Raw genomic sequence first — 16,912 nt, forward strand, 5'->3', positions numbered from 1 at the left:
TTAAATCAGAGGTTTGGCTTTTGTGCAGTAAACATTTCTTCCCCACTGATACGTCCCCCTGCAAAAAAAATCCCTCAAGTAACCAGGCAAATCTATCTGCGGTCGAGTTGAAAAGAGATTTAAAAATCAAATATTGATTTTGCAGATCTTCACTGGGGCAAAAGGGTCACATATAATATACCATATGTATGATATCGTGTGTACCAAGAAGGTCACAAACGTCATGCTCTCTGCTATCTGCGAACGCGTCAATGACTCTCTCAAGCCTGGGACGTACACTGTGACACAGCGTTACAGAGTGAGAGCACCCTGCGCGGCAGACGGAAGGAACCGAGCTGAGAAGAGCTCCAGGACGCACGGGGTGTCCCACGAGGTGTCCCAGCGGTGCCGGCGCTCAGCGCAGCCGCTCATCTCCCTGGTACGGCCGTAGCCCAGAAGCTGGTTTGCAGCTCCTCGTCCTTCGAGGGGCCGATGACAGCAGTCCTGCACTCAGTGGTGTTTCCCACTTTTAGAGGCGGCGAACGCCCTGGGGACAGTGCCGCTACTGCCGCTGCCGGGGCTTGGGGGGGCGGGGCGGTAAGGCAAGTAAACTTCTGGATGTAAGGACCTCCCGAGGCTGCGCTCCTTACAAAACACGGGCCGGTATCTGTAAGCCAAACTCAAGGTTCAGCAGGGAGAGAGGTGCAGCTGACTGCCCAACACCCCAAAACAAAAACCGCGTGCCCTCTCCAGCAGAGGGATAGTACCTAACCCGCCAGCAGCTCCCAGCCTGGCCCGAAGGCAGCGGTACCGCCAGCAGCAGGACCGACACCGTCCCGCCCGGCCCCCGCAGCACTGAGCGGGCGGAGGCACCTGCTGCCTGTCGGCCGACGAAAAAGAAATCGCAGCGCATCAGCGCGGAGATCGAGCGGCAGCTGCGCCGCGAGGAGCGGGACGCGCGGCGGGAGCTGAAGCTGCTGCTGCTGGGTGAGTGCGGCTCGGCGGGCGAAGGGGCGGCGGGGCACGGCGCGGCGCTGGGACGGGCGGTGCCAAAAGGAAAGCCCGAGCGCTGACGTACCGCAGTGCCACGTGCCTGGCTGGCCGTCGCCCGTTGCCGGCCTGGAGGCGTGCGTTTTTGGCTGATGCAGCCGTCAGAGGGGATGCCTGCTTGTTTTCTGCCAGGTCTTTGAGGAAGGCTGGTAAATGTTTTGAATCCTGCTGTGAATATTTATAAGGGATAGGATTCGGCTCCACTGCAGGAGCGAGCTCTTGTTTGTTGGGAGTGTCTGCAAAGTCTGGGAGTGACTTTCTTCCCAATTCACACTCTGCCTGTACACTGTGCAGGTGATGCAGTGCTCACCAGTTTCAGACTTTCTCCTCTTCTTGCATTTGGGATATCACACTAACTCAAAACACGGAGGGAGTTCTGTATAATTCCACTTTTTTAACCAGAAACACTGATGTGTATGCTCAAGTTGGTTTTGAAAAACCTCAGAGTAACAAAAGTACTCCCCTGAACAAGAACAACAGAAATGCAGCAGCTCTTCATTTGTATTTTTTCCAATTGAAATCCCACTACATGCAGCACTGAACAGCTGTGAATGTTGTATGTTTCACCCAATAGCTGGAAGAATTTTTTGTTAGTTAGCTTCTCCACTTGAAAGTCGTGCAGGAAACACAAGCGTAATTTGTTAGATCTTTGATCAAGGTGTACCAGATTCTCAGTGTAATAAGAGTTACAGGAAAGACAGAACCAGGAGGCAAAACCAGGGGAGCTGCTGCATCTAGAGGTGGTGTTTGTGTGCCTTTGTAGTGGGATGAAGTGAGGTTGATGGCAAGGGTGATGCCCTTAGGCAGGTGCTTAAATGCCTGGCCAGCAGGCCAGCATGGTGTGTTCTGTGGGAGTGAGCAGTGTGGAGGGGCTTGGCTCGAGAGTCTGGAATGTATGTATGTACCATGGCCGATTCATTTATGCTGGTAATTGTGATGCTTGTGTAGAATATAGATGTAACCATATTTGGACACATATTTTATGTATTTGTCAGAAAGCGTAATTTGAAGTGTGTTGTTCCATTCAATGAAAAGTAAATTATCATCTTATTGTCTGTCAAATATAGCAGTACCTTATTTCTTTTACAGGAAAAGGAAAAAAAAAAAATCCAAAAACGTTATTCTGGATGACTGCTAATCCTATAACGTCTTGTCTTCGGAAAGCAGTTCTTCAAGAGTGAGAATGGCATAAAATAACTTCCTTCCTTCCAGTAAGCAGCACTCTTAGCATCCACCTCTTTCGGTCTTAGAAGCTTCCTGAGCCACATGAAGTTCCTGAGCTTTCAGTAGCTCTCGGTGTATTCTTCTTCCATGAGCTTATCTAACATTCTTGGCCATCTACTACATTTTCTGGCAGAAGATATTCGTTTTACCTGTGCTTTGTGTGAGAAAATTCTTTCATTTGTTTTTTGTTCATTTCCTCTTATTCATGGGAGGGTCAGGTGGAGGTTAGGGGCAGGTTCTGCACCAGAGAGTGGTGAGCATGGAACAGCCTGCCCGGGGCAGTGGGCATGGCCCTGAGCTGGTGGAGTTGAAGGAATGTTTGGACAGTGCTCTAAGACATTGTGTCTGATTGTTGATTGGTCCTGCGTGGAGCCAGGAGTTTGGCTCAGTGATCCTTATGGACCCCTTCCAACTCAGGATATCTTCTATGATTCTTATTCAAAAGTTCATAATACTAGTTTAGAAAGAGGTGTAATACTACCAGTGCCTTTCCAATCTTCTCCATGTCTCTTGGTTATGCATACTTCTTACATCCCTCTTCAGTCATCTGTCTGACAAGATGAAGCACATAAATGACATTTTCTTTTCTTCACTGTGCCCAGGTGTGTGCACGACAGCAGTGTGCTAATAAAGGGGGATGTAACATACTTTCAAAGGTTAGTTCTTCTAACCTTTGCACTGTAAAAGAAATGCACTGGCGAATGGAAGTTTTTATTTTATTTTTTCACACACTGGTTTCTATTACAGCCCACAAACGTCTGCTTCCTACCTCTTCCTGCTCTGCTCCCCTGCTCCAGACTTCTCTTCTTGAGTGAGAGAGCAGACTTTGGAAAGAAATCATCTTGTTCCATAGCACTGAGCCCACTTGCAGAACGGACCTGCTTGAAGGCAGCATGATGTGTTCCCAGGTACGTGTCTTAATACCACAGTCAGCATTACAAAGCTTTGCTGACTGTGTCAGATTAGGATATGAAAAATTCTCACCCTAATGTGATAGCAATAGGTCTACTTCTGATAATAAAGAGATCCCAGTAAAAAATTGTGATTGAAGGGGTTTGTTGTCAGAGGAAGTGTGCACATGTGCTGAAATACAACTTTATACTTAAGAGGAGATATGATATAATCTTGTCCAGAAAGCTTACTGAAGTACACAGAAGTTTATAAAAGGAATACTTAAGTTGTCATTGCAAATGAACCTTTGATGAAAAGTCTCTATGCATGAGGAAGATAGTGCTGCTTATGAGTGTATGTAAGCAGCATATTGTGAATGGTGGGAGTTAGTGCAGTTGGTCCTTCATAATGCTCCTTGTGGCCACTTCAAGTGGATTTTCTTTCAGCCTGCATTGTTATAATGGGGCCAAGTGTGGAGAGGGCCGTGCTGAACGGGCAGAGTCATTAGTTCTTGATGAGAAGAGATGTCTTTGGGGGCTGTTTCAAAGATAGTTGACTGCCAGTACATTGACTTCTGTTTGGAAGCAGAAAGATCTCCCAGCTAGCAATGCCATGACAGATTTCACTGAAAGAATACTGCACATCTGAGATACCAGCTGTCGTAGGCCTTTATTTTCTGGAAGCATCTGCAAATGTTTACAGTGGTTGTATCACATGGGTGAACCACTTGTTTTCTTCCCTCCTCCCTCTCCCTCCCACCCCCCCCCCCCCTTATTTTAGACCATTCTTTGGCATGGAGAAAGAAAACAAAATACAGCTTTAATAAAAGTTCTGGAGATACCTGTCATGGCTATTGTGCATTGCTGTAGTTGTTTAGGAATCTTCTCATTTCAAACAAATGTTAACAGAAGAAATCATGACACTTAAGACTGAATAATTCATTTTGGAGCTCCTGAGGCAGTGAGGGACCTGCATTGATTTGTGCATTTTCTCAGAAAACTATACAAAAGATATGTACAGAGAGAACAGATTTTGACTGGCTTCTGAATACGAGAAGCCCTGGGAGAAATCCCAGATTAAGCTTGTAACAGAATCTTTCTGTGAGATCTGACTTCACAAAAGAAAGAGTTTCTAAGCATATTCAGATGCAACCTGGTATGAATCAGTCTAGTTTAAAGTTTTTTCTTGTAATTGTTTGTCTGGAAAGAAAGGTATTATACTAAACAGGAACATTTGTACAGGTAGATAAAGCACTTGGTAACATTCATAGCAGCAGCAAGAAATTACCTTGGGCTCTTTTTTCCTAAAAGAAATAATTGCATTTCTACAGAAAGCATGAATTTAACTTTCTCACTATAGGAAAATTCTAGATTTATCATCATGGTTAATTTTTTTGTTTTTCCAAAGCACTGGAGAGCACTTGGCTGATGTTTATAAATGTGTTAAAATTGACTGTTTTTGAGTGATGGTGTAGGAATAAGGAACTTCTCCGTTGACTAAGTGATTTGAATTTACATGAGGTAGAAAGTCATATAGAAAGGAAATACTCAGTCTGGTGGTGATAAAGTCTATCTTACCAAGTTCTTAGCAGAGCTGTCCTTGTAGTTGCTAATTTATACTGCCAGACTGCATAAACTAGTCTGATACCATCTTCTCATCTGAATTTAAAATAAGAGGCAAAATCGAGCATTTAGAATGAGTCCTGGACTGCATCAAAAGAAGCACATCCAGCAGGCAGAGGGAGGTGGTCCTGCCCCTCTACCCTGCACTGGTGAGACCTCGCCTGGAGTACTGCGTCCAGATGTGGAGTTCTCAGTACAGGAGAGATGTGGATCTGTTGGACTGCATCCAGAGCAGGGCCACGGAAATGATCCAAGGGATGCATCAACTCTCCTAGAAGGACAGGCTGAGAGAGCTGAAGCTGTTCAGCCTGGAGAACAGAAGGCTCTGAGGTGATTTGATTGTGGCCTTTCAGTATCTAAAGGGAGCTATAAGAAGGAAGGGAACAGGCTCTTTAGCAGGATTTGCTGTGACTGGACAAGGGGAAATGATTTCAAACTTCTTTTTGAGGGGACATCTATATTGGATATAAGGATATAAGGAAGAAGTTTTTTACAGTGAGGGTGATGAGGGACTGGAACATGTTGCCCAGAGATGTAATGGATGCCTCGTCCCTGGGGACACTCAAGGACAGACTGGATGGTGCTCCGAGCAGTCTGATTTAGCTGTAGGTGTCCCTGTTCATTGCAGAAGGACAACATGACCTCTTCCAACTCAAACTCTATGATTCAAACATTTTGTTGTAGTGGTTTGCAAAAAGGGAAGTTGGAAATTTGGCTATAGAGAAGGCTGATGCATGAACAAGTGCTTGTTATCGATTGAAATTCTGGTTATGTAATACAGTTTCTGAGAATAAACAATATAATTCTTTAGAAGCTAACTTGAACAAATAATTCATGGAATCACAGAATGGCAAAGATTTGATCATCTAGTTCCAATCCTCCTGCTGTGAACAGAGTTGCCAATGACTACCTCACGTCACTGAGGGCCCCATCCACAAGCTTTGTTACTGTGGACAGTTGTAGAATATTTATCAGTTGTTTGAGCTGTGTGTGGCTGATTTTCATTGTGAAGAATAAAGTCCAGTGATCATGTGTGGATATATGTGTACAAATATTCAGTGTACAAATGCATCTTTCTTCTCAAATATTTCTGAATCACATTTCAGGTGGCTGGATTAAGGTGGAACCCCTCTTTAGACCAGAAAAAACTCAATGTGCTTTAATACTGAGAATGTGATTGTGTAGGGCTGAATGTGACAGTTTCCTGGATAAACGTCCTGAGTGATAAAGACAGCTGCCTAGTTTACAGTGACTATCTGAAACCTTTGCCATTATTATGTGTTGTCAAGACTAATTTTGGTCAAATTGAATTTTATTTTTGAGGAACTTTTGTTCAAGATATCAAATGATAATTCATGAATTCTCCCAACATATATTGGGATTAAAACAGCTTTTTTGCTCTTTTAATAAAACAGCACCTCTCATTGTGCAATCATGAATGCTTGAAATAATACATGAAAATACCATTCCTTTGCTTGATAGTGCAGCAGAAGAATTAGTAAAGGCTAATGCTTTGCATGAAAAACTTTTTCTGCCTTCACTGTGCATTAAAATCATGTTATTTTCCTACTCTGGTTTTCTCTGTGCTTCATTTTGGGGGAATGTATCTTGTGTTTCTAGCCTGATGCCATTAGTATCAAAACATGGAAGAATATTTTAAAAAAAATGTTCGAAGGCGTGATAGTTCCTAAAGAACTAGAAAGGGTTGTTTTAAAATTAAAACAAGAAGAGTATTTTGTGGAGGAAAAAAGATTATAGAGCTTTGTTTCCTTTGATTCTGTATTACCTGATTTAAAAAATCCTTGTGTTGTTTGGAAGGGGAGAGATGAGGAGTGAGGAGAGGAAGACATGTTCTGTTGAGAATGTTTCTTAATTTCATGGTCCCAAAAAGCTAATCAACACTGAAAGGAGTAATGTATTTCTGTGTAGTGTAGTTATGTCTTACTTTTAACCATTTTGGTTTTTTTGGTGCTGCATTATTTTCTGAGATACCTAATATTCATTCTACATGTGCCTTGAAGAAACTATCAAAATAGAGTGAGAGAGAAAATGCAGGCTTTTTTTCCCCATTCTTTCTTTTGTTGTTTTTCTCCTATGAACAGCCGTCATAGAGGAAAATAATTGATTTTTTCCCCTCATTTTGTCCCAGCTAGTTGTTTTGTTTCTAAAGAAAATATTAGCATAATATGCAAGGCAAAATTAGAATTGCTGAAACTGGTTTTACTTAAGAGTGAGTTTAAAAAATAGTGTAACGTGAATTTCCTCCACTAAAGCAAGTTGTAAGTAGTATTGTACAAATTGTTGGCTCAAAACAGCTTGTTTAAGATGTAATTTCAAAGTGTCTTTGCCATTCCCTGGTTTTGTAAATGTACTGTGTGTATTTAGTCTTTTTAATTTGGATAGTCATCCAGGCATGTAGCTTCGTATACAAACATCGAAAAGGAATCAGAAGGTATTTGGATGCACATTTTTTCCAAGAGACATAGATATAAGTTTTCTGATAGTAAGATACCTTATGAGTCCTTAAAACTCTTGTTAGTACAATTGCTTATAAACACAAACATTGGAAAAGGGCACGTGAAACAGGCTTTTAGGAGGTTGTGCTGAATGGTTAACTTTTAGCTGATAGGATTTAATGTTGTGTGGGTTGCTGTTTTCAATATGCTAAAACAAAAGTTTTGATTCAAGCAAGTAAAATTTGGCTCTAAAATTAAAAGCAAATCACAATAAAATGCATGGAAATCAGAGGAAAGGAATTACTGGTAATTATCAGGGATCTACCATTTTGCCCAAGTACTTACCCATCTGCAGTCAGTAAAGTGATCTAGCTTGTGATTTACAAAGCTGTGATGAAAGATTCCTTTGATAAGCAGACAGAAAAATGAAATGAAATAGCAAAAAATAAAATAAGATAAAATAAAATTAGATCCTATCAACTTTTGTCATTGAAATTTCCGTTCTCTGTAATACTTAATTCCTGAAATTTAACATTGACTCACAAATTTTGGGGGGTATTTCTGTTAAAACTTTTGCTAAGCGGCCTGTGATCTCTCTTGCATCCTAGTGCTTTTTTCTGTGCCTGGCCCTAAGACTGTTGTATGTACAAAATGCTGTGTGAATATGGATGAAGATTTTGCAGGCACAACCTTATTTGTAGTATTTCAATAGGGCTAGTAGAGGGTCAGCTGTTACCCTCACCCTTTTCTGCTTCTCAGATACATTCATTACTTGATGTTTGGCTGTTGACTGAATCTCATTTTCTTTCTTTCTTTAAAAAAGTAGGTTAATAATCAGCATTTTTTGTCTGACCTGTTATATCTTTGAAATCTTCCTCTAGTGACTGTGGAAAGCAGTTTGAGATGTCAGAGCTAAACATACTGTAAGATATGGTTGAAAAATGAAAGTGATGGCTTATGGTAGCCTGCTATGAAAAAGATGTAAAATCTGAGCTTAGAATTATAGATTAGAATGAAATAATGATACTAGAAATCCTTCAACATTTGAGTTTCCATTATGTAGGCAACACAGAATGAAAATTACAGCTTGAGAAACTTTGAAATGAATTTTCTGTCACTTCCATTTGCAATTTTCTTACTGAACTGGATATTGAAAGCACAGCATAGAGTGGGAGCCCTTCCCACTGAAAGCTTTCAATTTAAAGCCAGTATTATGAAAAGCAGTGTGAAAAGAAGTGGTAAAAAGATGACTTGTTCAGTTTGCTTTGTTCTGTTTGTCACAGTGATGTTCATGTTTCAGTTATGTTACTTGTGTGTGTGTGTCTGAAAAAGTAGGCAAAAGGGAACAAAATTTGATCCTGTGTTTAGAATCTAGTTTTTCTTAAGTATAATTTTAGAAAAGCTAAATTTGAGACCCTTTAAGCTCAAGTACAAATTAGGCATGCATGCTTGTAAACAAAAATCAAAACACAAAGGAAAACTTCTTTAGATGTGATTTTGCTGCTGTTTTCTCCAATGTGCTCTTAAAAAGGTGACCTTTTCCAATTGACTGAATAGTCAGAGTTTGTACATAATTGAATATTTAAGCTCTTCTAATAGAGTTATCATATGAACTAACACTGGAAAGATTAATATTCTGTAAATGATTGTGTTGTTTATTTTACTGTGAAGAGGAAAATACTCTGCCTAGAAGTAATTTGCTGCTTTCATTTTTTGGTGGCTGGAGAGAGTAGGCTTTACTGTCTTGTAGTAGCAGTGATTGAAATATATGTATATTTAAAATTGAACGAAAATTAAACTGCTTAAAATCTATTTACACTTCTTCAATTTGCCAGAAATTGTACTGGTCCAAGCCTAACTTATGAAAAAACTGTAATAGTTACGAAGTTCTGCAGCTTTAGTGTGAATGAGTTGCTGCTATTGGAAGATGCTTCCCATGTTTTCCATTTAACTAGAAGCAAAAATTGATCATGTGTGAGATGATGCTGTCTATCATATTGTGTATTTGCTTACTTTCAGGCTATTCAGCACTGGTGCTCCTTCTGCAGACAGAGCTCTCAGCACATAGTGCTGAGTTCTCTCTTGATTTGTATCCTTTCCATACAACTAGTCTTGTATGTCATTTTCTACAAGAGTAGCACAGGTAAGGACATCTTTCCACAGTCTTTGTACATAGCAATACTGTTCTTCTTTATAGTTGTCTTCTCTGATCACTGTGGAATTGTAATGTGATTATGTGTGTCAGGAAGTTGCAGTGAGCTTAGAGCTGCTTTTTTTCAGACAGTTTTCCAACTTCTGTAGAAAAAATGAGTTTGATTGTGGTGTCCGTTGATTTAATTAAACTTCAGTAATAGATTGAGCTATTTAACGCTGTTAAATAGTTCTGTACACTTCTGTTGTATTCCCCAGTAATAATGCTCCTCAGTATTAGATAATCATCTCTGCAATTGAAGTACTGGGATCACAGTGAGACCTTTTTTAATTTCTGTATTGACCTAGAGCCGAACTAGCTTATTGGAGGTAAAGATTTCCTTCATTTATTATGTTACACTGAAGGTAGTCCATGGAGGAGGCAATTCTTGGAAAACAATATTTAAATGAAAAAAAAATAAAATAATGGCTTTTCAGATGTATTACGTGACTGTAATGTGTTGTTTATTTCACTGTAAGTCTAATAGAATTGTTTTCCATTATGCTTGTACTTGTGCCCATTTTTTGCTGAAAAACATTAGGGCTTCATAAGAGCAGTGAGGCTCTGGCACAGCTGCCCAGGGAAGCAGAGGATGCCACATCCTTGGAGCTGTTCAAGGCCAGGTTGGATGGGGCCCTGGGCAGCCCTGCCCATGGCAGTGTTGGAACTGTGTGATTTTTAAGATCTCTTCAAACCTAAGCTATTCTATGATTCTGTGATTCATGCAGAGTACCTTGGAAATATCTGTCAATAGCCACTGTATGAAAATTAAATTTAAATGAGAAACAAAATATTTCAAGTAAATAAAAATCTGTGCAAAAAAATCTGAAAGTAAATTACAAGTTAAGTACTTTTTTTTTTTGAGTCAAATATTTCTGAGGTAATTGTGCCAAGTGTTCACTCATAATCATAAATATGTTTTAAAAGCAAATAAGTTCTCAGCCTGTTATATTTTTTCATAGGAAGGGCTAAACAATTCATTTAGCCCTTAGGAAATACGTGTTTCACAATTTCTAGCTTTGTGTTTGAGAAGAAAATGTGTTTCATGTAAAAACTTGGCATTCCTTCTCCAGGCAGGAAGCTTTTATGCTTCACTCTTTGTTTTATTGTTACTTTGCAGTCTTAAAGGTGTGTGTCAGCCTGTATTTTTAATTAGGAAGCACCTTTTGTGACACTGAGGCCTCAGCAGAAAGCCCTTTCTGGTCAAGAATATAGAGGATCCTAATTTCTAATTGAAATTGTTAAATGCCAACATTATGGATCTGAAAATAGAAAACTTGCAGACCAGTTTTTGTGAAGAGGTCCTACCAGCCTTGTACTGTATAGCTGCCAGACCTCAGCTATGCATACATGTACTGCAGTTTTGCCTTTTCTCCCTCACAACTCAATATGAAAACTGTGAATATGAAGCCAAAGTTTATTTTGCTGAAAGTTTTCACTTGTTATTAAACTCAAAAGAACTGTGGCCTTGTAAAATCCTGAGATGGCAGTGCATTTGTAGAGAGTAATTCTCTCTTGTTAAAATATGGGTCAGTGAGATTTCAAACCTCTGCACTTTTTAAAAAATTATTTACGTGCTGGAATTCCAAAGAGAGGAGGTAAGCAGTTGTAATAGGTATAGAAATCTGTTGTCTAAATAACTCCAGTAGGCCCAGAGAAAGTTAGGGGAATTTGAATATTCCTATGACATGAGAGCTTTCTGAAAATGGCATCCAGGTTCTTCAGATCACCTCAAGAGATCAGCTTTACTTAAACGTGTGCTTAGAAACAGAAACAAAATTCTGCCAATATATGAATTACGTGGTTATGTTTTTAAAGGGCAGCAATTTCTTACAAAATTGTATTTCAGTTTAACACAGAATAGCCCCTTTCTGTCTTTGGTGGAAAGCACGCCATTTTGTTTTTTTAAATTCTGCTCAGTAGAAATTTGTTCTTTTGAGGTATACTCATCTTTGAAAGAACACAAATGTTTAGTTTTAAATTTGGTGTTGTTTCATTTTGCACTGTTGTTTCTTTTTGCTTTAATTTTTTTTTCATTACAGTCTTCACCAGTGTTTAATTTAGTTACCTCTCCTACTTTAAATCCCTCTGACCTCATAAGCTTACTGTTTTTAATAGCTAGATTTTAGAAAATAACACCTGAAGTACAAGGGATATAGAAAAGGAAATTTTGGGAATTGCATGTTACACAAACTTTTGTTTTGGTATGTGAAAAAAAATAGCTGGTACTCTGTGAAATGTAGTTTGTGTTTAGTATTTGTAGTCTTTATATTGCATTTCATACTTCTCAGTTTTCAGTGTAAGTAGATTTACAGACATTAACTGCAAGACAATATTTCCAGTGTACTTAGAATTGATAGAAGTATGAAGAAAATGATGAGGAAATGGTGACACAGTATTCCAGCAGTATGTTTCAACTCTTAATTCAAATGTTACTGAATTATAAGTTATGAAACTGGTTGTGGCAGAGAGATTGTGTAGCAATTCTGTGTGCATTTCACATAAAGAACATAAAGTAGTGTAACTGCAGAAGTCAGGACTTTATTGCTATGCAGTAGAGAACAGTTTGACTACTCCTAAATTTTGCAGAAAATATTATAGTTATGAACAAGTGTACTGCCGTGTGACTCCAATTTAAGATACTGTTTTCTGGAATAGCTACTGAATGTGTTGGAGATTAACACTTTTCTGTTGGTAATAGTTGCTGTAGTTACATTCTGGTTGGCGTGGTGTGGAGCCAGGTGTTGAACTTAATGAACGTTGTGGGTCCCCACCAACTAGATGAGATATTTTATGATACTATGAAATTATATGTGGAATGGCTTCCATTGTACTGAATATACTTCGGACTTCGAGTACAGTGCCCAACAATATCTGTTTTAGTACTGCTAGGAGTATCATAGAATCATAAAATCGTGGAATCACCAAGATTGGGAAAGACCTACAAGATCATCCAGTCAACCATCCACTCATCACCAGTAGTTCTCACTAAACCATGTCCCTCAACACAAAATCCAAACGTTCCTTGAACACCTTCAGGTTTGGTGACTCCACCACAACCCTGGGCAGCTCATTCCAGCACCCAACCACTTTTAGAGAAGCAGTATTTCCTAACATCCAACCTGAATCTCCCCTGGCACAACTTCAAGTCATTCCCTCTAGTCCTATCACTAGTTACACAATAGAAGATGATCCTGTATATTACGAATATAGTCAATCCAAGAATTGTTTATTGTCAAAAAGACCTTTGGTAGCAGTAGAAATATTCTGAAACTCCAATCAAGACTGCTTTGATTAAATAAAATAATCATCATTCACGCTGTTTAGAAGCAACAGAGACCTCCTGCCTTTGATTTTAGTACTAGTGTGATGTTTTGCAGAACAATTTTCCTTGAACTAAATATTCTTCCGTTGCTGCTCTTTTTAGAATGGTCACCCATTTAACTATATTTACCTTCTTGGCAAATGATTGCTGGAGTAATCTTTACCAAATTTATTTTGTCTCCACACTTTAATTGCTCTTCAACTATCTACCCTTTACTTCTGGTTTTGGATTAGGACATTGTAATGGGATAACAAGGATTTTGGATGATGTATTTTGAAAATAGCCATTACTAGCTTGTTATGTAGCTCTAAGTGTATCTATGTGTCTGGAAGCTGTGTTTTTATTCAGTGAAATTATATATTGTAAAGATGAGTAATAGCCCTCTCCTTATGAGGTTTAAATTGCAGCATTTTATGACTATTGATTTACTTTCCTCTTTATCTCCTTGATAAGTTCCATCCATCTATGTTAAATTTAATATAACAGCCACAGGAAAGCAAAATACTAACAGGCTGACATATGCTCATGTATTATCTGGGAGCCTGTTCAAAAAAGAAAGTTCTTAGGGCTTGTTCTTCTCATTTTTTGATGGAACTAAAAATGTTGGAATACCTAATTCAAGAAACCATTTCCAGGCACATAAAGAAAAAAAAAATCATCAGGAATAGTCCATGTGAATTCAGTAAGGAGAAATCATTGCTTTACCAAACTGATAAGTTTCTAAAATGAAATGACCAGTTTGACAGATGATGGGGAGTAGTGGGTATCGTCTTAATGAACTTCATTAAGGTCTTAGATGCTGTCCTCCATAAAGTCCTCAAGGGAAACTTTTGAACTATAAGCTAGACGAGCAAGCAGTGAGGTAAATCAAAAACTGGCTGAATGGTATGTCCACAGGGCTGCGATCAGTGGAGGTCGGTGATGAATAGAGTAGGTCTAACACTGCTTAACATCTTTGCCAATGATTTAGATAATGGGGCGGAGTGTAATCTCTGCGAGTTTGCATATGATACAAAACTGGATGGAAGTGGATGATTCACCAGAGGGTCACTGAGAGTGAAAACAGCAGGCTGGAGAAATGTTCTGATAGGTATCTCATGCAGAAGAAATGTCTTAAACCTGGTGAGGAAGAACTCTTTGTTACAGACAGCAGACTGTCTGGAAAGCATCTTTACAGAAAAAGCACTGGAGGTCCTGCTTGGACATGAGTCAGCAATGTGCCCTTGCAGCTATGAAGGCTAACAGTTCTTGGCTGCACTAGAAAAAGTGTTGCCAGCAGATCAAGGGAAGTCATTCTTCTTCTCTACTCAGTCCTGGTGAGGTCATCCCTGGAGTACTGTGTCTAGTTTGGGTTCCCTTAACCCAATAGTAAGGGAGATAAGGACATACATGGACATACTAAAAGGAGTCCAGTGTAGGGCCAACAGGATGCTCACGGGTCTGTAGTCTTCACCTATGAGGACAAGTTGAGAGCACTGTGACTGTTTAGTCTGTAGAAAGAGAGGCATCTATCTTCCAGTGTAGATAAATACCTGAAGAGAGGACACAGAGAGAGTGGAACTGGGTTCTTTTTATGTGTGCTTAGCAGCAGAACAAGAAGAAATGGGCACAGACTGGAGCACAGAGTGTTCTACCTGATCATCAGGGTGCACTTCTTTACCAGGTAGTTGGTGAAACACTGTCAGAGGGTGCCCAGAGAGATTGTTTTTCCTTCTTGGAGATCTTTAAAATTTGTCTGTACGTGGTCCTGTCTGCTCTGGGTGGCTCTGTTTGAGCAGGAAGTGTTAGAGTGGATGACATCCAGACATTAGTGCTGTTAGCTTTCTTTTAATCATTAGTAATTAAATAATAATGCTAATAAAAATATCCAAATTGCAATAATAGAAAATTTGTAAACTTTCATCCAAAACTCCGTGCCATATTTAGGTGGTGTGCAGAATTGGATGTGCAGTAGCTGTACTTTGATCCTGCTCAGCCTCTTGGGTTCCCTTTCTGTTTAGTCACCACTTGTTCTTTAGTAGTATGCTATTCTGTCTAACACCTGATTCCTAGAGCTGCACAGAATTGATGACATTCAGGTTCTTTTTGTCCTCTTTGAGACCCAAGTAGCTTTTTAAAACTCCGTTTTATTATTTCTCTCAGCAGAGCTTTTATACAAGGTGCCCTTTTTTCTGGGGCCTGTATTTCAACCAAGTTCCAGGTTCTTCTTACCTAACTAGTATATTATTTTGGGCTATGTTTTTATTCAGCTGGTCACAGAGTTGTAGATTCCTAAGGTCAGATGGGACTGTTGTTAAAATCCCTGCTGAAATCAGAATTTCCTGGAGCTCAGGACCATGTCCAGTTGGACTTTCAAAAGATAAAAACGACCATTCTGGCAGCTTGTTTGCATGTTCAGTCACCTTCACAGTAACGTTTGTGGCAATAGGACAAGGGGAAGTGGCCACAAACTGAAGCATAGGAATATCTGCACAAATGTGAATAAGAACTTCTTTACAATAAGGGTGATGGAGCACTGGAACAGTCTGCCCAGAGAGGTTGTGGATTCTCCATCTCTGGAGATATTCAAGACCCTCCTGGGTGCCTACCTGTGCAGCCAGCTGTAGGGGGCCTGCTTTGCAGGGGTGTTGGACTCAATGATCTCTGGAGGTCTGTTTCCAGCTCTTACAATTCTGTGATTCTGTGATTTTTCTATGTTTAAAAAGAATTATTTTATGTTCCCATCTGTGTCATTTGTATGTTCGGCTCAACAAGAAAAGTCTAATTTCTTTTTTTTTACTCTCACCGTGGGTATTATTGCAAATAGACAAGATTTCCCTTAATTTTTTCTATTCCAGGATGAAAAGTCCCAGCTCTCTCAGCCTTTCCTTATATGAGAAATGCTCTAGTCCATTAATCATCTTCATGGCCATTTGTTGGCTTCTCTCCAGTGTATGTACTGGGGAGTCCAGCATTTCAGATGTGGTCTCATCAGTGCTGAATAGAGCGGAAGAATGAGGTCTGTATCATCCCATATTATATTGGTGAATATCACAATCTAGAGATGCTTTTCCCTTTTCCTATACCTCTTCCCTTTCTTGTCACCAGTGCCAATACTTGGTACTAGGGGCAATACATGACAATGTACAGTTACTAAAAGTTTTAAAATGCCTTCAGGAAGAATGATTGTTGCAAGTAACCTTGCCAACTGTTTACTTTTTACTAAAATAAAATAACAGACAAAGAAACTGTATCACATATAGTACAAACACATCTTTTCCATTCTAGAAAGTTTTTGGTAGAAATGCATCCTCAGTTGTTACACTCAATCAAGCCAGAGTTTGCAACTACCTCCCAAATTCAATGGTCTACGATTTTTAAACTTCTAAAGTTTCAGCTAGGGATGGTGGACCAAAAATTTAAGATAATAAGCAAAGTAAATCCTTCAGTTTTACTTGGTTGAAAACTGTGGGCTCAGCCAGCAAGACTACAATTTGTGCCATATACCCAAGCATCATGGTGCAGGAAACATCACTATACTGTAGTGAAAACCAGTGAAGGGGAGAGGGACACCCAGAAGCTCTACTGAGGAAATTTTTAAAAATCATGTCAGCTGACTGCTTCTGTAAGCTGATGTGCTGTTAGCACAAACAATGAATGATAGCTTTCTGAATAGTGGCTCTTCTTTCTTGAACTACAGGGGAAAGCAACAGAGACTGAAAATCTCCTTGGGCTAATTATACGGAAATACCAGCCAGCCCCCAAATGGTTACCAGCAGGGTAGTGTAGAGTTGGCAAGATGTTTCTTTATTGTTGATATATGCCGTTCATTTTTTTAAAAACAAATTTATTGAAAATTTCTTTCACTAATGGAAAATCTTCCATGAACACTAAAATGAAGTCTTACAGTGGGAGCGTGAAAAAAGACATGCTGTTTGGTGGGTTTTAGTCCAAAAGACAGCAAATTGTTTCTAATTAGACCATTCTAAGGAACTTCCACAGGAAACCTTTGTTTTGATGGTTTCAATTTAAATAAAGAACAAAAGTGTTTCTGTTTTGTCATTTACTGTTAAAGTTAGGATATTAGTCAGTACCATTCTCAGTGTTTGGACTACTTTTTGTTGGTCTGATTTCCTGTTCTCCTGCTTTGAAGTCAGAATTCAAAACTTTACATGACTAAAAAAAAAAAAAAATT

At 39.4% G+C, this 16,912-nt stretch overlaps 1 protein-coding gene across 1 annotated transcript in view; it reads left to right on the plus strand.

The window, feature by feature from the left end:
- Positions 1-223: 223 nt before the first annotated feature.
- The window catches only part of LOC116234687 (guanine nucleotide-binding protein subunit alpha-14-like), a 64,110-nt gene continuing 47,421 nt past the window's right edge, over positions 224-16,912 (plus strand). The window contains 4 exon segments of the mRNA XM_090131887.1: positions 224-418; positions 513-576; positions 840-880; positions 882-966. Coding sequence (XP_089988013.1) covers positions 224-418; positions 513-576; positions 840-880; positions 882-966 — 385 coding nt within the window.

Source organism: Phasianus colchicus, chromosome Z (assembly GCF_987193195.1).
Source record: "Phasianus colchicus chromosome Z, bPhaCol1.hap1.1, whole genome shotgun sequence".
Lineage (NCBI taxonomy): Eukaryota > Metazoa > Chordata > Aves > Galliformes > Phasianidae > Phasianus > Phasianus colchicus.